The sequence below is a fragment of the Carex rostrata genome, chromosome 24 (assembly GCF_964058835.1).
Source record: "Carex rostrata chromosome 24, lpCarRost1.2, whole genome shotgun sequence".
Lineage (NCBI taxonomy): Eukaryota > Viridiplantae > Streptophyta > Magnoliopsida > Poales > Cyperaceae > Carex > Carex rostrata.
In genome coordinates this window covers 172,782-196,473 of record NC_135941.1, presented here as the reverse complement: position 1 = coordinate 196,473, position 23,692 = coordinate 172,782, and the positions used below count along the sequence as shown (strand labels likewise).

At 34.9% G+C, this 23,692-nt stretch overlaps 3 protein-coding genes and 1 long non-coding RNA gene across 5 annotated transcripts; 2 read left to right on the top strand and 2 right to left on the bottom strand.

Moving 5' to 3' along the window:
* The first annotated feature begins 146 nt into the window (after positions 1–146).
* On the top strand, positions 147–2,451 carry LOC144575812 (7-deoxyloganetin glucosyltransferase-like). Its single transcript, XM_078326057.1, has 3 exons — positions 147–532; positions 704–1,051; positions 1,425–2,451. Exons 1-3 carry the CDS (start codon positions 364–366, stop codon positions 2,360–2,362), a joined length of 1,455 nt encoding a protein of 484 aa, XP_078182183.1. The 5' UTR covers positions 147–363; the 3' UTR covers positions 2,363–2,451.
* A 5,790-nt stretch (positions 2,452–8,241) lies between these two features.
* On the top strand, positions 8,242–10,367 carry LOC144575923 (uncharacterized). The gene is made up of 3 exons (XR_013518562.1): positions 8,242–8,344; positions 8,424–10,292; positions 10,348–10,367. It is a non-coding gene; the product is annotated as an uncharacterized LOC144575923 (long non-coding RNA).
* Positions 10,368–14,538: 4,171 nt separating this feature from the next.
* On the bottom strand, positions 14,539–17,327 carry LOC144575946 (putative E3 ubiquitin-protein ligase SINA-like 6). Its single transcript, XM_078326208.1, has 4 exons — positions 17,165–17,327; positions 15,698–15,873; positions 15,250–15,505; positions 14,539–15,114 (listed from the first exon to the last, which is right to left on the bottom strand). The coding sequence occupies exons 2-4, from the start codon at positions 15,863–15,865 to the stop codon at positions 14,723–14,725; spliced, it is 816 nt and encodes a 271-aa protein (XP_078182334.1). The 5' UTR covers positions 15,866–15,873; positions 17,165–17,327; the 3' UTR covers positions 14,539–14,722.
* A 2,409-nt stretch (positions 17,328–19,736) lies between these two features.
* On the bottom strand, positions 19,737–23,104 carry LOC144575691 (uncharacterized). Of its 2 annotated transcripts, XM_078325923.1 has the most exons (3): positions 20,927–23,104; positions 20,560–20,629; positions 19,737–20,425 (listed from the first exon to the last, which is right to left on the bottom strand). In XM_078325923.1, exons 1-3 carry the CDS (start codon positions 23,065–23,067, stop codon positions 20,417–20,419), a joined length of 2,220 nt encoding a protein of 739 aa, XP_078182049.1. In that variant the 5' UTR covers positions 23,068–23,104; the 3' UTR covers positions 19,737–20,416. The 2 variants fall into 2 exon arrangements, with proteins under 2 accessions (XP_078182049.1, XP_078182048.1); XM_078325922.1 differs by having other exon boundaries at positions 19,737–20,629.
* Between the last annotated feature and the right edge of the window lie 588 nt (positions 23,105–23,692).

Sequence of the window (23,692 nt, the reverse complement as noted above, 5' to 3'; positions counted from 1 at the left end):
AAAGAAACCCAATTAGTGCATATGAGATCACCACTTGTTAGTCATCCGTAACTGGTAGCGACAACTGGACGGTCGTGATGAGACACCATAATTAATGTACTACTCATAGTCATGGTTGGCTGCGTTGTTCTTAATTAACCTTTTTCATGTACAAACTTGAATTCCCATGTTTATGGATAAGTTCTATCAAATTTATGTCACTGCAAACCCTCCAAATTAACTAAAATTTGCATCTGTATATATATGAAAAATGCATGTTTTCAGATCCTTCCAATTATATTTGTCCTTGCTCATACAGTTCTCTACTTAAATTCTCTGTACAAAGGAGAGAGAATTTATTAGTAGACAGGCCAAATATATGCCATGGGTTCTATTTCCAGTGACAGAAAACCCCACGCGGTGTGCATTCCTGCCCCAGCACAAGGCCACGTAACACCCATGCTCACAGTTGCCAAGTTGCTTCATTCTTCCGGCTTCCACATCACCTTCGTCAACACCGAATACAACCACCGCCGCCTCCTCCGTTCCCTCGGTCTGTTTTACTTAATTAGATATATTACTGTGTTATAGTTTTTCTTTTCTATAATTTTCTTATTAGTTATAGTTTACAAGTACGTTCATCAATTTTATATATATATCTTTGCTAAATTGATTTGATATTTCATTTATATTAATTAGCCCTCGTTATTTCTGCCTATTTCAGGTCCTACCAGTCTCAATGGACTACCTGACTTCCAGTTCACGGCGATACCCGATGGCCTTCCTTTCTCGGATGAAGACAGGACGCAAGACGTACCATCTCTATGCGAATCCATCATGACCAACAAAATCCTTCCGTACTTCAGGGACCTCCTTCGTAGGCTCAACGAGTCGGATCCAGTCACTCCTAAAGTGACATGTGTTTTCTCAGATTTCATCATGAGTTTTGCCATTGATGCAGCCAAGGAGATAGGGGTCCCATGCGCGTTGCTATGGACGGCCAGCGCTTGTGGTTTACTTGGTTACCTCCATTACCGGACGCTAATGGAGAAAGGTCTCATCCCTCTGAAAGGTTTGTGCACTGCACACAACATGATTGATTATGTGGATAACTAGCCATTTAATACCAGCACTGGAGATTGGTCAAGATATGCTTAGTGGGGCAAATACAAAAAAGGAGGTCTAGGTTTGATTTGATAGTGATTTTGCGAGCTCTTATAGCAATTTAATATCAACACTCTGTTGTATTTGAATTTATTGGAGGGTTAACCAGGTGCCTGGGATCTAGTAAATAATCTTTTATTTTAATACAATTGTTAGATGGCTATTTGCCACTAACCTTAAAAAACAAAAAAAACCTAGTCATTTAACTAGATTTTTTAATATACTCATGATTAATTCAGAAATATAATATATATTTCTTTTATGTCCTCTGTTAATTAAAGATATGGATCAGCTAAACAACGGATATCTCGACGCGCCAGTTGACTTCGTGCCGGGATTTAGTGACATGAGGCTGAAAGACTTCCCGAGCTTCATTCGTACAACCGACCCAAATGACATTATGCTCAATTATTTCCTTGACGTAATGGACCGGGCAACCTCGGCATCAGTCATTGCAATTAATACGTTCCGCGAATTTGAACAGCCAGTTTTAGACCAAATTGCAAAAATGTTATCTCCCATATATGAAATAGGACCCGTTTCGATGCTTTCACACCAAATAAAGGAGAACTCGCTCAAGTCGCTCGGTTCAAACCTTTGGCAGCTGCAACCTGGTTGTCTCGACTGGCTTGAAGGAAAGAAGGCAGGGTCAGTAGTGTACCTCAACTTCGGTAGCATCACGGTCATGACGAACCAACAATTGGCAGAGTTTGCATGGGGGTTAGCAAATACCGGATACCAATTTTTGTGGATAATTAGGCCGGATCTTGTTAGGGGTGACACTATGGTTTTACCGGAGGAATTTTTGGAAGAAACAAAAGAGAGGGGATTGTTAGCAAGCTGGTGCCCACAAGAGGCAGTTTTAAAACACCCGGCAATCGGGGCTTTTCTCACGCACAGCGGATGGAACTCGATTTTAGAGACTATATCCGGTGGGGTGCCAGTAGTTAATTGGCCTTTCTTTGCAGAGCAACAGACAAACTGCCGGTTTGGGTGCACTGAATGGGGGATAGGAATGGAGATCGATAACAATGTAAAAAGAATTGAGGTGGAAGCATTGATAAGAGAGATAATGGAGGGAGAGAAGGGGAAGAGGATGAAAGAAAGAGCACTAAAGTGGAAGGAGAGTGCAACCATGGCGACACAAAATGGTGGACCTTCATTGGTCAATTTTCAGAAATTGGTAAATGAGGTGCTCCTTCCAAATAATTCAGGCTAGGCTAAAAAAAAATTCAACAATGTATTGATATATTACTTGTTATAGGCTTATAGCTAGCAATAAATTAAAGGAATTGGGTTTCTCTAAATACTTTAGACAAAATTTCTTCAAATTCAAGACAAAATCGTTCAATTTGTGTTGAAATCCTTACTTGATGGGCTTATCCATGACCCCAAGGAGCAGAAACCTATCAATTCTTTAAAAACATGAAGGCTCAAAATTAACTGTCAGATTGTGTCCCGATACACAAAAACTTGGCCCAGGACATTTGTCACTTTTATGGGCAAAAACAGGTTCATAGCTAATCAAAACGAATCGGATACATATCGGATAGTGGTAAAATTATAGCTGTCTGCTTTTATTTTTCAAATATAGATACGTACAGATACAGATTGGATATCGGATATTCGTAGATATATACATAAATATTTTCATAATATATTTTAAACTATTCGGTCTATATCTATTATTCGGATACTGATAATTAAAATTCAAAACTATATTACATTCGTATTTGTACGGATGTTTGAATATCAGATATTCATATCTAATTTTTGAATACAGACATATAATATCTAATCCTTTTGCACCCCTAAATTTCGATCCCATATCTGATCAGAGTCATCCAATCTGTATCAAGATTTGAGCGGATATGATCAATGTCAAAATGACATGGCTTTAATTAGTTTGAGCCCACAAATGAACGCACTTTGAATTTTATTTTGCCTCTATTCTTTCGTAGCTTTATAGTTCAAAAAAAAAATCAAGCATGAATATCTCGAACTATGTCTAGCTAGGTAGGGATCTTGAAAATAGAGTGGGGACCGGTCTTATGGGTATCTAATCAAATTTGGTCTATTTAATATTCGGTCGAAGTTGTCCGATCAGTATTTATATTAGTGTTTATTTGATTTGTCCGAATCTAAATACAAATTAATGACTGACCAATTTTAATTCGATGTCATTTTCATTTTCGATTCCCATGAAAATTTATATTAGTTCGATTTTAATGGCGAATGTAAATTGACGTAACATGAAGAAAGATCAAATACGTCCAATTAAGAATCAAATTGAGATTTTGACAAATTAAGGATCAAGTTGAATCTAACAAGAAAAGAAATATGCTCACATCGCAATAAGTTCTTTACGGATTAGAGGAAGAGAGGGGGTAAAATCGAATTCATATCACCCGATTCATAACAAAATTCTTGAGTTTTAATACGGTACGTTCGTTAACTACAAGCACGAATCTTAAAGATTGCCTTAGATTTTGATCGAACTGTCCATATTGGAACTCGAAAATTCTGTTACCTCATAGGATGTGGACTCAGTAAAATTGGGAGGGAGAAGAGAACTGAATTTATTTATTCGAATAAAAAACTTTACATACATATATGCATACATACACACACAAATTAAGGATAAAAAATATATATATATTGTAATTTTTTATTTACGGTCATGCAAATTAATGAAAATGTTTCTAAAAAAAGAGAAATTTAGAAAATATATATACTCTCGAACAAATCTTCAGATATTTACTCTTGAAAAAAAAAGAAATAAAATTATGAACCAATTAATTTAAGCGTGTTATATGTAATTTCTTCCAAAACAACATAATAACACAAATTCTTTTGATAGTAGATGAGGACTACGAATGAAATTTTGAATCGGACACAATATCATACATACTATTGTTTAAAACAAAAACCGGCTTTTATTACTTTTCTAAAAAAATAAATTAATACAACACTTAATATAGAGAGCCTATGCTAATAGTTAAAAACATAAAACAAAGTATACCTAACTAGAATAAATAATATATGATCAAGATATATTACATACTATATGATGAGGAGGGCTACGGTGCTACAGCTCAATATTCGAGTTTTCAAAATCCTAACGGTCAATCCGAACTGTTCATTTTGTTCTCCATATTAATATGTGTTTGGAGACCAAATTTTACATTTTTTTGAAATTTTTTACTATTTTTTTAGATAGTTAGAAAATCAAATATCTAAATGGCGCAAAAATTTTTTAGATCAAGTGATTTTCTACCTATCTAAAAAAATAGTAAAAAATTTCCAAAAAATGTAAAATTTGGTCTCCAAACACATATTAATATGGAGAATAAGATGAACAGTTCGGATCGACCGTTAGGATTTTGAAAACTCAAATATTGAGCTGTAGCACCGTAGCCCTCTATGCAACCCATATCACTGTAGCCTTACTCCTATATGATTATATCGACATATGAATTCTTATAGAAGTCATGTTATTGGTGAGATCGTGTCGCCAGATATATAAAGCTCTCCTCTAACATTTACATGTGAAAGAAAAAAAACGATATCAACGAAATTCAAATAGTTATTTGTTCCAAAAGTATTATGAACAAGAAGAAGGATTCACTTACAACAATATATAATTACAACATCTTACAACATGATTTTTGAAAGACCAATGCAAACAGTTAATTCAAATAATTCAACATAATCTCTATAGTAAAATATATTAAAATGTGCTTGCAGATTCAATTTTACATTTTTTTTAATTTTTTTTTTGTCATTTTTTTGGTATTTTACAAAACAGTTGTTTTCAAACTATTGAATTTTGTACCCATTTTAATAAATAAAAAAAATTCAAAAAAATGTAAAATTTGATCTCAAAGTACATTTTAAGATGAAAATTATGTTGAACGGTTTGAATCAAATGGTTAAACTATGAAAAATCATATTGTAAGATGTTGTACCTATAGAACAATTATCATATTAGACCTCCATAGCTCTGTATGCATATAATTTGAAAAATTATGAGAGCTGTTGGGAAAAATTACGAATTACATAGTGCAGCGGCCTGCTAAGCTAAGCTGGGTTTTGTTTGGGCTTCAACAGGCCGTGAGGCCCAAAATCAGTTAGTTGCACTACCTCTTGGGTCTTGCTCAGTGCTTGCTCTTGTTCTGAGATGTCCGCTCAAAAACCCTACACCTAGTTTGTACCTTGCTTTTAGCGTGTGTTACTTCGCTCCGGTTGCCACTCAGTCTTTAATTAGGTACCGAATCTTCATTTCTATTTTGAAATTCATCATCTCCATTTCCTTTTTTATTTTAAAAGGGATGATGATGACTTAGTCCCAGCGGTAATTTTCAGGGGCTTTTCTTTTTGTTTAATTTTAATGAGTTTGCTATGTCCTTTAGGTTCAAAATAGAGAGAGTGCTTTGATTAATTGATTTGTGTTTAAATAAAAGTATTGGACCTTAAATTCAATCTTTGAATTTTCTGAAAATAAAAATAATTTTATAGAAATCTTTTATGAAATTTTGATCTTCTTTTATTTTTTTAAACAACAAACATGCATTGTATTTGTTTTGTGGTGAAGACCCGGTGATGTAGTAATAAATATAAGAACATCGACCCGAAAAATAATGTTCTCTGTTGAAGCCCGATAAGATGTACTAGAAGAATTATGCTTGCACTAAATATGTATGGGATTAATCTGGGCTGTCCGTTTGTAATTTGCTTGAGTCAGGTACCTGGGGTGATCTGAATTCCGTTAATGCAGAGGATACGAATTCGGTGAATGGGGAGGAGGGGTAACGGTCCTAATTACACATGACTCGCGTGACCACGTGCCATGCCGTGACTAAATATTTTGTGTGCCGTGCCAAATTTTCAAAAGATGGTCACGGTATGTGAATGGTCATACCATGGGATACGCGTGTCATGCTGTTCTGTGCCATAATCGTGCCATTTTTCCCACTCTACACACATGTACACACACACACACACACATATCATATATACATGGAGAATTAGCTTTTTATTTATAGAAATAGCAAAATTGGTGACATGTTCTTGGTTCGGAAATAATTTGGGGAGATGCTGAAAAAAGAATGAGTATTATTTGGGATCTCGGATTAACATGGTCTTGTTATTTCCAAGGAATAACAACAGATTTATTTTTGTTACTATGCCTATGTGCCACAGAAGTGACAACATGTTGTTGCCATAGATGTAAATGAACCATATACTTTTTTATATGGGCTCCAGAGAACAGCATGTTCAATAAAATTATGAAGTTTGCTGAGGGTCTTCACAACACTTAGTGCATACTTCTTCGTTTTGTTGAATCCCTTTCCTTTTGCTTAATATATTGTTTCTTTTAAATGTTTCATTTTTTTTTCTTTATCCCTTTTTAGTAAACTCTTGTATTTGTCTATAGTATTACTATAGGATTTTTTTATTATTACTGTTTGCTACCAAGTTATTAAGCATTTTGATGATTTCTGTATGTTGTCACAACTACTAAGTTATAATTTTGGTTTTGCTGTCACGTCTCTAAGCTGTAATCCTTAAATTTTGCAATTTTGCTTTTACTGCTCGCTTTTACCTTCCATTTTTGTGTTGTTATTGGGTTAATGGTTTTCTGATTTCTATATTTCATATACTTATTTTTTCTCTAAATTACTAGCCAATGTTGAAATTTATTTCACAAGAGTATCTCAAATCCCTTGTCACAGTTTTAGTTGATACACTATCCCTGTGTTCAAATAATCGCTTATCAGTAATTAACTATCGAGTCTCCATTTCGATTTTCAAATGCACCTTCTCCTTGTGCATTATTGCATGTTTTTTTCTTTTGTTTACTGAGTTTTCCGTAAGTATTTTAGCTGTTAATGGCATATAAATAATTTGTTTTCTTAGGAAGATTAGTAAGAACTGGGAACTTTTCTTTTATGTGCTTGTAATTTTTGCCAATTTTGTTTGATGAGGCACAAGTGAAGACGGGAATGTCGACGGGATGATAAGTTGATAACTTGGTCAAGTTGGGAAGCTCTCTCATGCTTTCTGCTTTTTTTCTTTTTAAAGACTTTTATTTTTTATTATTTAGTTTGCTTTGTCCTTTTCTAAGATAGAGAAAGTGCCTTTGTTTTGATTTAAAGGAATTAATATTATTTCATTAATGATTTATTCTAGAACAAAGTATCTAAAAACACCTTGAATTGAATTTTTAAACTTTTGATGAGAAAAATAATTTTATGTAAATCTTTTTTGAAATTTTGATCGATTATTGTTTTTTTAACAATAAACATGCATTGTATTTGTTTTTGTTGTGAAGACCCAGTGATGGAATTATAAGTATAGAAACATAGATCTGAAAAAGAATGTTCTTTGTTGAAGCCCGATAAAATGTACTACAAGAATTATGGTTAAGGGGCTGATTGGCAACCCTTATTCTTGCACTAAATGGTGAAGTTGTGATGGAGTATATAGAGTAGAACTCAGGTGTTCTTAAGCTCACCAAGTCTTCTTTTGTGACCTTAACGCCAAATTTGATCTCCAAGTACATTTTTATATGGAGCTCATGTTGAATGGTTCAGATCGATTAGTTGAACTTTGTTAACGGAGATATTGATCTTTGCAAAGTACGATAGCCTCACTCAATATATAAATTTCTCGTGATTATTACCAAATGAGCCCAAGGTGTGCTGCTGAGTTTGGGTAAATGAGGTGAATTTGCAACTCTCTTTCAGCTTCTCTTTCTCTCTCTCACTACTACAGAAAAACAATTCTAACGCCACTCTTTGTGCAAATGCATTCATGCATACATACACACATACACATCATTTATACATGAAGATAACCATGTACATATATATCTGGGCCCGAGAGAACAACATGTTGAAATAAAATTATGAAGTTTGCTGAGGGTCTTCACAACACTTTTAGTATATGCTTCTTTGTTTTGTTGAATCTCTTTCCTTATGCTTGATATTGTTTCTTATATTATATGATTGGTTTTTTTTTTTTTCCAGTTGTGAGGGACTTCTTTATCCCTTTTTAGATAACTTTTGTATTTGTCTGTAGTAGCAGCACATGATTTTCTTAAATTATTGTTGATAATTTCCAGTCACCATGTGATAATTGCTGACGAGCACAGCATGCGCATCAGAGAAGGGTAACTGATATTTCTGGTTTCTCGCTGGTAATGTAACCGAAAATTTGTGATTATTTAATCTGTCTATCTTTGTTTATTCAAACACCTGATTAGCATATAAATGTAGGTTCATAAGTGTCATGGGGGTGGTAAAACGACATGACAGCGTGCTAATGATTGTACCACCTTCATAGCTGGTATCCGCTGGCTGTCAGTGGGCTCAGTTGCTTTGCATCAGTCTTTAGGTACTAAATCTCCATCTTCAATTTAGAAATTCACCATCTCCATGTTTGGTTATTGCATCATTGCATGCTCTTTCGTTTATTGAGTTTTTCATAAATATTTTAGCTGTTAATGGCTTATTATAATTTGTTTTCTTAAGAAGATTAGTAAGAACTAAAAGCTTTTCTCTGGTGTGATTGTATTTGCCAATTTTGTTTGATGAGGTGCAACCGTGCAAGTGAAGACGGGAGAAATCTGCTCCTTTTTTTCTTTTTATTTATCTGAGGAATTACTATTTGATTAATGGATTTATTTTTAAAACAAAGTGTTAGACCTTAATTCAATCTTTGAACTTTCTGAAAAGAAAAATAAATTTATAGAAAACCTTTATGAAATTTTGATCTACTTTTGTATTTTAAACAATAAACATGCATTGTATTTGTTTTGTGGTGAAGACCCGGTGATGGAATTGGAAGTATAAGAACTGAGATCTGAAAGAAACCGTTCTCTGTTGAAGCCCGATAAGATGTACTACAAGAATTATGCTTGCATTAAATTATGAAGTTGTGATGGTGTGATGGGTATAAATCACTACTTTTGAATGGTTCAAAATTTTTAGATCATGTGATTTTCTATTTATCTAAAAAAGGTAAAAAAAACAAAAATGTAAAATTTGGTCTCCAAGTACATTTTTTATATGGAGATCATGTTGAATGGTTCAGATTGATTATTTGGACTTTGTTGACGGAGATATTAATCCATAGCACAGTCCAATCCATGCTTTGCAAAGTACCATAGCATCACTCCAAATATAAATTTGTATAAATTTGGGGAATTTCATGTATTCCCCTAAAAAACTTCGAAATTATGTATTCCTCCTCTAAAATTCGTAATATCATATTTTCTCTTCTGAACTTCAAAAACTTACAATTTTACCCATTTCATCGTCTTTTCTATTAGTCGTTTGGTCATCACCAATGACTAATGGGACGATTAATCGGCCTAAATGGACGTTTTTTTACAACACTGGTTAGAGTCCACATTAGCTGCCACAGAAGTGGTAACATTTTGTTGCGGTACAATTTAAAAAAATGGACAGCCCAGATTAATTCAAGCTGGGCCAAACTCAATCCAGAGCCAGTTGGGACTGTAGGGGGTCTGCTTTGAGATTCATACTGCATGAAAAGAACGGTCCAGATTTATGACTTGCACCTCAGGTACCTGGGATGATTCGGATTCCAGTTGCAAAGTGAACCTTGTACATTTTTATATGGGCCCCAGAGAACATCATGTTGAAATAAAATTATGATATTTACTGAGGGTCTTCACACAACACTTGCTATATGCCGCTTGGTTTTGTTGAATCCCTTTCCTTTTGCTTGATATTGTTTCTTATTTTAATTGAATCTCATTTTTTTTAACAGCTGTGAGGTACTTCTTTATCCCCATTTTGGCTAACTTATACATTTGTCTATAATATCATCAGCACATGATTATTTTAATTGCTTTTGCTGTGACGTCTCTATGTTGTAATCCTTTAATTTTTCAATTTTGATTATACTGCTTGCTTTTACCATCCATTTTTGCATTGTTGTTGGGTTAATGGTTTTCTTTTTTCTATATTTGTTATGCTCATTTTTTTTCTAAATTACTGGCCAATGATGAAATTTATTTCACAAGAGTATCTCAAATCCCCTGTGACAGTTTTAGTTGATGAAATTTTCTTCTCTTTCCTCCCTTCCATCCCTCCGCTGATACTTGGCATTCATACAAGGTGTAAATTTCACATTTTATAAATTAGGCTCTGGAGACTTGGCATTTTGAAATAGTAATTCTAACCTTTATAAACTGTCTGAAGATCCAATAACATGCTTTATTTTTATTTTCTTTACTCATTTCAAAGTGTCTCGTTGGAGATTTGGTGTGCATGTTCCTGCACTTGATGAAAATTTTGTTTCCTGCATGACCTTTAGTTTTGTTTCTAAAACACTCTACTCTTATAAACTTTATATCTATCTTTGTATTTCTTTTCTTTTTAATTTTTTTTAATCAAGTTCTCAAATCTGGAACATTATTTGGGGAAGCTGGGAAATGATAGTACTACAACATTTCATGATTTGTGTTCTAAATCTCTCTTTAACTGTGAACTATTACTAAAAAAAATTCAAGCCACTGCCTTTGCTGGTAAATTTATCTTCTTTTTTTTTAATTTTGAAAAAACCTAATAGTGGCTATCAGATTGTGCTTTTACTGGTAAATTTATCAATGGCCAAGTTTTGTCTTAAAAATTTAGCTAATAACCTGTAATTCAATTTAAGAAAATTCTGTTAAAATTCTTTAATTTTTTTTTTTTCTAGTACTTGTGCTATTTTTGTTTTTGAAAAAATACATTAAATTTACTGTTGCGAAGGCCCAATGATGATGTGAGTATAAGAATGGAGATCTGAGAAACTGTCCTCTGTTGCAGCCTGATAAAAATGTACATATGGTATGTCACATGCAAAAGGTTTGCTGATCGGGACTTGATATCCTTTCCAAGAGTATGGCATTGTATATGATTGGTGCTCTGTATGAAGCCAAACTGCTCTGTCAATATCTTTACACACCATTGTATATGAGTTGTTTTTGAGGGGTATACATGAAATTCCCCCTAAACTTAAATCTGTAACCTCCCAGGTACCTGACTGAGTGCAAAGGATCTGAATTCCCTAAACCTGGTGATAGATCTGGAATACTGATCTGCCACATCTCTCTCTATCTCTCTCTCTTCCAGGTAGGTAATGAATTTGTATCACCTGAGGTAACATAATATTTCTGTTTGAATCTGGACTGTCCAATGGTGATCCACACGACTATTAAAGCGAGCATGTGCACTCCACCTTGGGCTGGATTGGCTCAAATCCCGATCGAACGGCCATGATCCCAAACATAAATATTTTGTTACCTCAGAAGATACGAGTCTAGTAGGTAACTAGCTCCCTTTCTGCGCAATCCTTCGAGGTGTTCTCGTGTGCAATCCCTCGAAGTGACCGTGGTGTGTTTGCTTGTGCCTATGGTGACTATGATATTGTCATCTCCCACAACCCTGATAATTAGGGGTGTTCAAACGGTCGGTTCGGCTCAAACTGAAGTAAAATAACTAAATCTGTTTCCTGTGTGTTGTTGTTGCTCTTTTAGATAGGAAAAACCATTTACATTTATATCTGGGCTCCAGAGAACAGCTGAGTTGCAACATGATTAATTTACTGAGGGTCCTGAAAACAGTATGTTTCTTATTTCTTATCCATTTTGTGTGTGTGTTTTTTTTTTTATAATTTCTGTTGTTCTGGATCTCCTTTAAAGACGACTGCTGTTATGGACATCAAGTAATTTGTTTATCTTGAAATTTTATACTGAAGAATCTTAAAACTTTAGCTATTCCCGTGATTTCTCTATATTGTCACTACCTCTAAGCTATAATTTTGCTTTTGTTATCACGTCCCTATGTTGTAATCCTTTGGCTCACAATTTTGCTTTTACTGCACACTGTTACTTTCCATTTTTGCACTGTTGTTTGGGTTAATGGTTTTTTGTTTTTTTATATTTCATATGCTCATTTTTATTTTTATATCACTGTCTTTGCTGGTAAATTTGTCAATGTTTTTTGTCTTAAATTTTTTAGTTAATTACCCTTTCAATTCAATTAGATAAAATGTTGTTAAAATTTTCTTAAAAAAATATATTCTTGTTCATATATATTTTTTTAAAGTTACATTACATTTACTGTTGCAAAAACCCGATGATGATTTAAGTATAAGAATGGAGATATGAGAACTGTACTCTGTTGGAGCCTGATAAAAATGTACATATGATTTGTCACATGCAAAAGGTTTGCTGATCGTCCGGGACGATATCCTTTAAATACTGAATTCTGGCTCCAGAATTGTATGTTTCTTTTTTAACACTTGCAAAATTTTGGTTGTTCTGGCTCTGGAATGTTGCCGAAAAGAACATTTAAAATATTTTCCGCTCAAAATATTTTTGAAAACAATAAATTTAATTAATAATTGTTAGAAATGTTTGATAAATTGTATATGGCGTAAAATCAATAATACCTAGATTGTATATCTGTTGATTCTACATGAATGGTAAATTGAGAAAGCTGTATCTTCTTACGTATATACCAATTTTATTTGTATCTTCTTGCAAATGGGTACTTTATCGAACAACTTGTGTGCATTCCTAAGGTGTACACATTTAATATATTAATAAACCAACTTAATAAACCCTAAATTCTAAATCAAGGACCAATACAATTACAAATCAAAAAGCATTTGAATCAATTCTAAGATCCTCAAATCAGTACATCTTGAAAACGAATAGGTTTAAAAAGGACAGCAAAAGTAAAAGATTGTTTGAAAGCTTACGTGGCCAAAAAGCTATTCGAGTCCTCTGTATTAACAGAAAGTGCGTTAATCGATCTGGACCATCTGATTGAGATCCGCACTAATATTAAACTCAAAAGATGTGGACTCACCAAACAGGTACTATAGGCCTAATAGAGCTCCATAAAGGATCTGAATTAGGGCTGGTAAAAAAAGCTAGTAATTTGTAGATCGCTTGTGACTTGTTTCTGACTCGATCACTGACAGTCTGTTTGATAGTAGATTGAACTGTTAGTGAATTAGCTCGTCAGTAATTCAGTCCGAAACTAACAAGCTGAGCTAAGACCTAGCTCCGTCCATTAACGAGCTAGAGGATCCTTCTACGAGAATTACTTTCTCACCATGTAGGTTTTAGGGTTTTAGCCAAAAATCACATGCTTCGTCTCTTCTCTCTAATCTCGCTCGGGTGTTCTAGCTTTTGTTGTTCTAAAGCTCTTTTGACTTCAAATTTTTGTATTCCATGCTCGTCCCTCCATTTTATTTGCTCACTTACCGAAGTATGTTGATTGCAAGTATGAATATATGGAGTATAATCATGTCAATAAATTTCAAATTGTACCAATTCACTAGTAACAGCACGACATATGTAACTCAAATTGAACACTTTTAACTAAGAACTCACTGGTAATGGGAATTCTATTTCGGTTGAGAAAATATTAGAGGTGCTTGCTCAGCTCGTGAGTTAGCTCGGTCCAGCTCGGACTGACTTGTCACGATTTTAAATTGAGATTTTAGCTCGGTTACTCCAAGTAAAGATTATTTGGCAATAGCTCGGTCTGAAATTAACAAGCTGAATTAGGACCTAGCTCGATCCTCATTGCCAACCCTAGTCCGAATTCATATTACTCGAGGTACCGTAGTTTTTGAGTTTGATCTGGTCCATTCATTATGTACTGGCACAGATCTCAAAGCGTCTCCGTGCATTACGGTTCTAATAGGTCCAAATTCTCACCGGATGGTCCATATTAAAAATCTATACAAATGTCAATTATGAAGGGAATGGGAAGGTACATGCGTACATGAGCTTCAAAAAAGGCAGCACAAGACCATACGGGTTTAAACCCATTTAAACCCGGGATCAACCAATTAACCAGGTAGAATTGAATTTCATTAACCAATAAATAAGCATCCTTGAAAATTATCTTACAGTTTCATTACAGCAAAATTATTGGGTCTTAATTGCTTTTTTTTCTGTAGAAATGTTGGATTTTAAGCAACAAAATAAACGATTTTTAGGCTCTAGTTTTGACAAATTTAAGGTACTTCTGTTAAAATCATTCAAGGGGAACCATCATATTTCTATTTATTTGATCACCCCAATGTGTTTGTAAACATATAAACTAACTGTCCAATTAGGGCTGGAGCTTATCATCACTAGAACACAGCAGTCGTAGTTTCAATTCTGTAATTCCTTTTTCTAAGTTCTGAAATCTTACTTGGTACTCCACTTTTTACTTTTCAAACTTCATGACACTGAAATCTTACTTTTCAAACTTTTTCTTATGTGCTGCTCTTCAAGGATATAACACTGAAATCAACTACTATTTCTATAACTGGATAAAGCAAACATAAATAAAAATAAGAAAATGAAGAAACTTTATTTGATTAGCCACAAGATTCAATTTCAAAACCTTAATGCACTTAGCTTCAAATTTAGACAACTTAATTGCAATTAGCAAATTACAAAAGAAGTAATGCAAAATAAACTCAAAACAGAACATTTAAAGACAACCATATATGGTTACTTAGAGAACTAATTAAGGATTTTATAACAAGGAGATTACAGACATACATGTACCTCCATATGTTGTTCTGTAAACCCTAATGGTACCAAAAGGTAAGTACCATGCACTTCGCCTCTCTTCCACTCCTTGATGGAAACGGCTTGCGAGTTCAATTGCACCGAGCTTGTAATAAAATTCTCTCGAGTAATCACCTTAAGTTCATATGGAAAAACATGTTGGCCCTGATGGGGCAAATCAATGTAGTATAAAGAGAGAGCATTCCCAACATTACAGATGGGTTCCTTCACAAGCAGAAACAAATCTTCACCCGGTCCAAGAAGGATATAATAACGATCCTCCTTTTTAAATCGTACATAGCAGGTTTGACCATAACTGCATTTCCTCTGGAGGTTCTGGTGGTCTTTCAGAAAATGTCCCCGCCATTCTCCTACAACATTGTGCATTCAATAATATTACTCCTTGCATTTTAATTTGTTCTTATGGTAATTATTTTGCTTATGTGTTAGTGAATTAGTTGTACTAATACCAAGAAAAAAGAGGATTAACTGGCAAAAATGTTCACCTGAAAAGGCCTTGTGAGCACAGCCTGGAATTGGGCATAAAGATGGGCCGAACTCACACGTATCAGTGTGCACTTGCATCTGTGAGTATGAAACAGACTGACGGCAACCTAAATTGGTGTAAGTGCAAGGGAGATGTGCTGCTTCTAAAACCTTCTCGAGTGCGATGCTGCGGGTCACTACCGGAAATTTGCAGATGTGACACTGGTGTTGTAGTTTTGACCAGCAGGAGGGACACGCCACGTGACCATTCTTGCACTGTCAAAAGTGAATTTGTTTAGTTTTTTGCTTTTGCAATATGAGGTAAGAACAAAAATGCTTTTGGTTATCATCAAATGTTAGAGATGAGGGAAAAAGTTAAGGAAACTGAACAAGAATCCAGTGCATGCACACCAATGCTAATTTCTGAGAGAGAATGAAAACGAGACCTTGAAAATAAAAAAAAAGTACCTGTTTAACTGGAGAGCACAAGGGATGAAAGCAAATGGAGCAGTCCAGTAAGTCAGGATCGATCCTGACTTGAATCTCTTTTCCTGCACTAGTCTCTTTGTTAGTAAGAGGAGGAGGAATAGAAGTCTCTCCTCCCCCGGTTTGTGTCTTTCTCCGCTTCGGCGCCATGGTAAAAGCTATAAATAAATATAGATGTCTCAAATTGAAGCATATATTCAAAATCCACTAAATTAAATGAAAGTCTCAAATCAGAGCACCCAAGGTTCATTTCAGTTTTAATTTCTATTCCAACTACCCCGGTAGACAGAACCATTTATTTTCTTTTCATTTTGATTTCAGTCGATTCCATCCCAGCTAATTATACAAACTTGTGCTTAAGCCCCTCTGACAAGAAGTATTTACCACAGTTTTGAAATTTATATAGATAGTAGACCTTCTAAATTTTGAAAATTGCACAATTCAATTCATGGAGTTTGTACAAGCAAATACTAGAAATCCAAAATGATTTATAATAACAAATTATATAATGCTGGTACAAAGCCTTGTAAATCAGTACCACATCGAAAGAAAAGTGATGTGCTTGAGAGTAAAAACAAAACCGGGTTCAGATCCGATAAAGGAAAATTTGAAAATAGAAAAAATTCCTTTAATATTAATCATTACCAAACTACTTTCTAGTTCATTTCAGCATTATATCAATGTATTTCAAGATTAGAATTGGCAAGAGTGTAGAGCCAAAAAGGAATTTCTGAAATCTTAACTATTTGACTAATTCGAAACAATAGAAAGAAACTTATTTGTACCATTTCATTAAACACAATTTCCAAAACTGGTATTGGTTAGCACTTAATCACATAGGAGTATGGGGTGAATAATCAGATTTATTGAGAGATTTCAATTGCCCTTAGTCAAAACCAACAAACATTTAAGTAACTTCTACAAATATGTACCATATCCAATTCTCAAACAAGGAACTAGGCAAGAAATCAAATTGCAATTTAACTCAAAGGAAACAACAACCAAATTATCAAGCCTAACAATTATGTGTTCACTGTCAACAGTAATCAGGTTCAAGCCCGATGTAGAAACAATAGAGAAAAAGAGGAATATTCATAATTTATGTAACATTACTCCATATAAACTTGTTCTCCTTTTCAGTTCAACAATTTAGGTATAAATTTCAGTTTCAATTGTAATTTCATAGAAATAAGAAGGACACAAGTTCCAGTAGGAATGTTACATGGATATAATGATTATATTATTCAATTCCTCTCTTTGTATATTGCAACAAATGCAATCTGCATGACTTTGAATTAATTCATTAATAGAATAAAGCGAAACAATTCAATCACAGTACATGAACAAAAAAGCAAGACAATTTATAAAGCAATCACGTACTACAGCCTTACTAACAAACTACTAAATTCCAACTTAAAAAAGAACTCAAAATTACACTATCAGGGTTACCTGCAATTTGTAGAATTCTATAGAGAGGGAGAGAGAGAGTAGAAAAAAGTTGAGAGGAGGCATCGTAGTATTTTATAGTGAAGAAAGCAGAGAGGAGGCGAGCCTCGGGGCAGTCGTGAGTCGTGACTCGTGAGTGCTTCCGCGATAGCAACGAGGAGAGGGAAGAGAGGAACAATCTATTTGCATCAATTATAGCGTTGTCAATAAAAGAAATGTCACTATCTTACTTAGCCCATAAACCCTGAGCCCAACACCAATTTATAGCCCACTTACACAAGCAAAAAGAAAAAAAATGCGTTCATTCATTCTACACGAATCTGATTTTATTTATATGAAGTTTCCAATGTCCACCCACATAGTTGTATAAACACTAGACTAGAATACTAGATAACCTCAATTAATCTCTTTGCACATATGCTTCTGTCATAAGTTAATAACTAGATGGATGGACTAATACAAACTAATGATGCATAAGACACATCAACTGATACAAATTTAATGGCTGAATCTACATTTAACAGTACACAAGTCATATAGAGCTAATGGTTAGTGGCTACACTCAAGTCTCAAACAAACACAAACTAAATATGTACATATATATATATATATAACAGCTAGTGGAGCTTAAAATTGACAAGGAATCAATTGTCGCCTAAACGAACACCATATATTCTCCTCACAAAACTTGTTCCACCCCTTACCAATATTACTGTATTTGCCACAAACTTTGTATTTCACAGGGTATGCCTCTAGCTTTTCATTCCTTACTGTGGCCATGCCGTGTGTGAGTTGTCACAGAATACCTTTGTCAGGGGGCTGGAAACAAATAAGAGTCAAATGAGGAAATTAGAAAATTTTCTTACAAGGAAAATATGAAATAGGAGAATAAAAAATAGAAATGCCAAGACTCTTGGGGTGCAAACAGGTCGGATACTATCCGTTTGTATCTGAATCCGTATCTGAAAATTAGATACGGATATCCAATATCCGATATCTGATATATGAAAATCCATCAATCCGTGTGGATACTGATACTGATATGGTTTCAAATTTTAATTATCCATATCCGATCCATTTGCATTCCTGCCAAGAGGAACATCTGTTGTATTTTGCTTATTTGTTTTATTTTTAGATTGCAGGAAAAAGTGAAGATGCGTAACATGTATCTGAGGTTGTAGTCCTCATTTACATTCTTCACAAGTTTAGATATGTTGTTTGATCTTTTGCCTCTCTGGTTTACCCCTCTGTTTGCTATTGTGCCATTACACAGCTTACTGTTATTATTTGAATTTTGGGTTTCTTATCCACATTAGAAGGTATTGCTGCTGCATATATAATAAATTTATACTAAAACTAGAAAATTTGAATAAATATTAAGGTCAATGGAGCCAATATTTATACTGTAATTGCTTCACACTGATAGCCTGATACCAATCGTGTCTAATATTTTACATTTAAAATTTGAGTTCATGTTGAATGTTTACCAGTTCGATCATAATTTTGAAATAGTGCATTACATTCATTCATAAATGACAAACCTTTCTTGCCCTTTTTATCCTTCAGATCTTTCACCCTAGTTATCTCAGGCACTATGTCATGATATATAGAAGGAAACATATTAGAGGATGCAAAGTATTTTACTCTTCTAAATAAGTTAGTTTGTACAAAGTTCTCCATAATTGAAACTTGACCTATTACAAATAGTCTATACCATTGCAAACCACTAAATGAAGTAAAATGACTATTTGTAATAGGTCAAGTTTCAATGGTTTGCAAACAACAATTGGAAAAGTTATCAAACAGCGGCCATGCTATGTAAAATGACTATTGAAAACCGTTAGATGTACTAAGCTGGTTTGCAAACACGGCCAATTGGAAAAGTTATTTGAGTGAGACTATGGTAATATGTATATTATGGACCTGTCCATGCTATGGACTCGTATCTTCATTTTTAATTAGTCGATCTGAATCAATTAACATGATCTCCATATGAATATATACTTGCACAATAAATGTATAAAATATACATTTTTTAGAATTTTGTACTATTTTGTTTAGATAGGTAGTTAAATCAAGTGATTTTCTACCTATCTAAAAAAATAGTAAAAAAAAATGTAAATTTTGGTTGTCAAATATATTTTCATATGAAGATCATGTTTAATGGTTCAAATCGATTGTTTGAACTTTGTAAATAGAGATTTGAATCCATAGCATGTGCTGATCCGTAATAATGCATAATACTATAGCCTCACTCAAGTTTTATACTTTTACCAATAAATTCAGTATCATGAGAGTTATGCTCTTCATAAGTAGTGTAGGAGCTTTCGGAGTCATTTTCTACTTTGATGTATTCAAAACTTTCATCTTCAGATCCAGTGTAGGAATCGTCAGGGTTGCTTCATGGAGCAGGTACCATTAATACATTAATTAAAAAGAAATACAATGAGACCAAAATTTTAAAAATTGGAGCCACAAAATCTTTTAACTTGTCTTTTATCCAGAAGATGGTGTATTAGCCCCAATTTAGCACAAGTTTAGACCTGAGATGAGCAGGCTTAGACCCAACTGTTAATTTATTTTTTTTAATCCACTGACTAGCATGTCAGATGAAGGTCATATCCACCATTTAGTATTTAATCAAAATTATTGACCAGTTTAGTAGGTTACTTCTCTTTTTTGGTCAAACAGAAAAAAAAAAAAAATTCTAAATTAGCCCCAATTTTTAATTAAAATTACTGATTCATAAAAAAAAGGTAAGTGCATCAGCCACTAGACCATTGGTATTTCAAATAACAGTGAATAAAAACAACTTTGTATTGATTGAACATATCATTTACACTGATTAAAGAGATATAAGCTAATTACTAGCCATTGCTATTTCCCAATCTACAATTAGCCATTTCTATTGCTAAATATATCTTGATTACATACAGATTTGTACCAGCTGTTATCTCATTAGTTTTCCAAAACTAAAATCTCAAGCTTACTTGACAATCCATTATGCCTCATTAAAGCAACTCAACAACAAATCACACTACTAAGCTGTGGTATAGCTCACTGGGCAAACTAAGAGGCACCTTCAAATATGTTTGTCCTGATAAGGTTACCCATAAAAACACCATAATTTTTGAAATAGCTCAGCACGACATGCATTATATCAGCACAGCATGTCACAACGCTTGTACCAGTCAGGAACTGGTAAATGTGACTAATACCATTCAGCGCAGACAGCCCCCAGGACAGGCCATTACTTCAGAAAAACTGTTTGATATAATGGGTGGAGGTTATAATTTTCAGAAAATTTGAAAGGAGTTTTACTATTCATGAAATAACTATTACTATACAAAAAGCATGATATCAACTACTATTTTAACAAATTTAGAATGAAGTCTTACTATTTGGGTAACTTTCATGTGCACATTTCTCCTTTTTTTTTGTTGAGAAAAATGGATGAACTGACTGTTACTGTAAATAAAATTAACAAAGTGACTGTTAGAAGAAACAAAATTATCGAAGTGACTGTTAAAAGAAACAAAAGTAACAAATAATTAACGATATGACAAGCCACTAGGACAACCATAAACGAACTTACAGTTCCTAGAAATTCTATGGCAAACAAAAGAGAAATGTCTCAGTGAACACAACAATGATCTGGCAAGAATTTCAGCAAACAGATATTCACAACCCAACTATAAGAGTGTTGTTGGCCAAAAAATTAGGGTCAAGCTCTTTTGAAATCGTGCTATGCAGCACCTCCTTTACCTTGTGATTTTTTCACCTTTCTTACACAGACCCCATCTGTAAAGAGTGGCATATGTCACACTATTGGGCACATGTCCTTTGGAAATCATGTCATGCAGCATCTTCTTTGCCTTCTCAATTTCTCCTTTCTTGCACATCCCATCTATAAGACTGGTGTAAGTCACGACATTGGGCTCCTTCCCTCTTGAAATCATGTCATGCAACAACTCCTTTGCCTTTTCAATTTCACCTTTCTTGCACAATCCGTCTATGAGAGTGGAATAAGTCACCACATTAGGCTTAGGCCCTTTGGAAATCATGCTATGCAACAACTCCTTTGCCTTCTCAATTTCACTTTTCTTGCACAGCCCGTTTATAAGGGTGTTGTAAGTCACCACATTGGGCTCCTTGCCTTTGGAAATCATGTCATGCAGCATCTCCTTTGCCTTCTCAATTTCTCCTTTCTTGCACAATCCATCTATGAGAGTGGAATAAGTCACCACATCAGGCTCGAGCCCTTTGGAAACCATGCTATGCAGCAACTCCTTTGCCTTCTCAATTTCACATTTCTTGCACAGCCCGTCTATAATGGTGTTGTAAGTCACCACATCGGGCTCCTTGCCTTTGGAAATCATGTCATGCAGTATCTCCATTGCCTTCTCAATTTCTCCTTTCTTGCACATCCCATCTATAAGACTGGTGTAAGTCACGACATTGGGCTCCTTGCCTTTCGAAATCATGCTATGCAGCAACTCCTTTGCCTTCTCAATTTCATCTTTCTTGAACAATCCGTCTATGAGAGTGGAATAAGTCACCACATCAGGCTCGTGTCCTTTGGAAATCATGTCATGCAGCATCTCCTTTGCCGTTTCAGTTTCACCTTTCTTGCACAACCCATATATAAGACTGGTGTAAGTCACGACATCGGGCTCCTTGCCTTTTGAAATCATGTCATGCAACAACTCCTTTGCCTTTTCAATTTCACCTTTCTTGCAAAACCCATCTATAAGAGAGGAATAAGTCAGCACATCAGGCTTGAGCCCTTTGGAAATCATGCTATGCAGCAACTCCTTTGCCTTGTCAATTTCACATTTCTTGCACAGCTCGTCTATAAGGGTGTTGTAAGTCACCACATCAGGCTTGAGCCCTTTTGAAATCATGCTATCCAGTTCCTTTTTTGCCTTCCCAATTTCACCGTTCTTGCACAGCCCACCTATAAGAATATTGTAAGTGACAATATTAGGCCGGAGCCCTTTGGACCTCATGCTACGCAGCACCTTGTTTGCCTTAGTAATTTCACCTTTGTTGCACAGCCCATTAATCAACGAAGTGTAAGTGATAGTATCAGGTATAATCCCAGCAGTGGACATCTGATTATACAAACCAAATGCCTTAGTGAGTTCACCGACCTTACATAGCTCATCTATAACCGTGTTGTACGTGATCACACTGGGTTCACACACACCACCATGTTTAACCATTTTGAAAAACAGCTGAAGAACTAAGCCAGTGTTACCCTTGGAGCAAAGCCCCTTCATAAGAATGGTATACGAGATCACATTGGGTATACATTCCATCTTAGGCATTTTGTGGATGACAATGGATGCAGCCTCATCGATCCTATTCTCAGAACAAAGGGCCTGGAGTATTGGACTGAATGTCTTGGAATTAGCTCTTTCACCCTCTTTGAGAAGCCATCCGAGAAAAGAAAATGCCAGGTTGAGCTGATTCATTTGGACACAGTATTTGATCATGATTCCATAGGTATAATGATCAGGAAAGATTCCTTCAGTTTGGGTTATACGGTTGAAGAAGGAAAAAACGGAGGGGTCAGATTTGCGAACCAAGGCGTCCAGGTACCGAGTGTAGGCAATGATTGGGGTATGATGGTTCTGGAGAGCCAACTGAGCACGCAAATGATTGAGGTCACAGTGAGTGTTGCCAACATCGGTATCACAGGGGACTTTAGTTTTAGATGGTGGTGATTTTGGTCTGTTGGGGATTCCAAGGGGTTCAATCTTGGATCGCTTGATTGCATAGCAGAAACGGGGGAGGCCGTGACGAGAAGCCGATGGGGACTGAGACTGAGATTGGAATTGGGATAGCGAAGATGATGGTGGAAATGAAGAGGAGGAGGAGGCGAGAGACGGCGCATGCATCATCGATCTTATCCTTGTCGGTCGATTTTCCTCTTTTGTGAATCTGTGCTCGACTAAAAAGAGGAAGTGGCGAGCGGTCCAAAGATTTCTCTGAGATATCTCAACTTTTGCGTGACCGACGTGTACGATCCCTATTCGGGGATAGAGCTATTATTTTTACTTTGAGATTCGTGCACAACGTGTTTGAGAGTTCATATTTTCCGGAAAGACGCTAAAAAGTTTGAGATATCTCAGAGGATGAGAAGATCTCTCAATGGTAAATGCCGGACATTCGTAATATAATGTGCTGTTACTAATGTATTTACCCCAAAATGGGCCCATTATTTATCCAAAAAACCAAGGCCTACTTAAAATTGTACGTGCCAGTTGAAGTGTTGTGTTTTATCCTTTTGTGCATCATTTTATGGGTCACTGGGATCTTGCAATATTTAATTCGGTTGTATTAGTCTATCTATCGAGTTATTAACTTAGGGAGAATTACATATATACCATTTAAAAACTATAAAATTACATATTTTTCCCTCTAAATTTTATAATTACATATTTAACATTCTAAATTCTAATAACTCACCTATTTACTCAATATAATTTAAATATAGATTCTAATTTATAATATGTTTCTAATGCA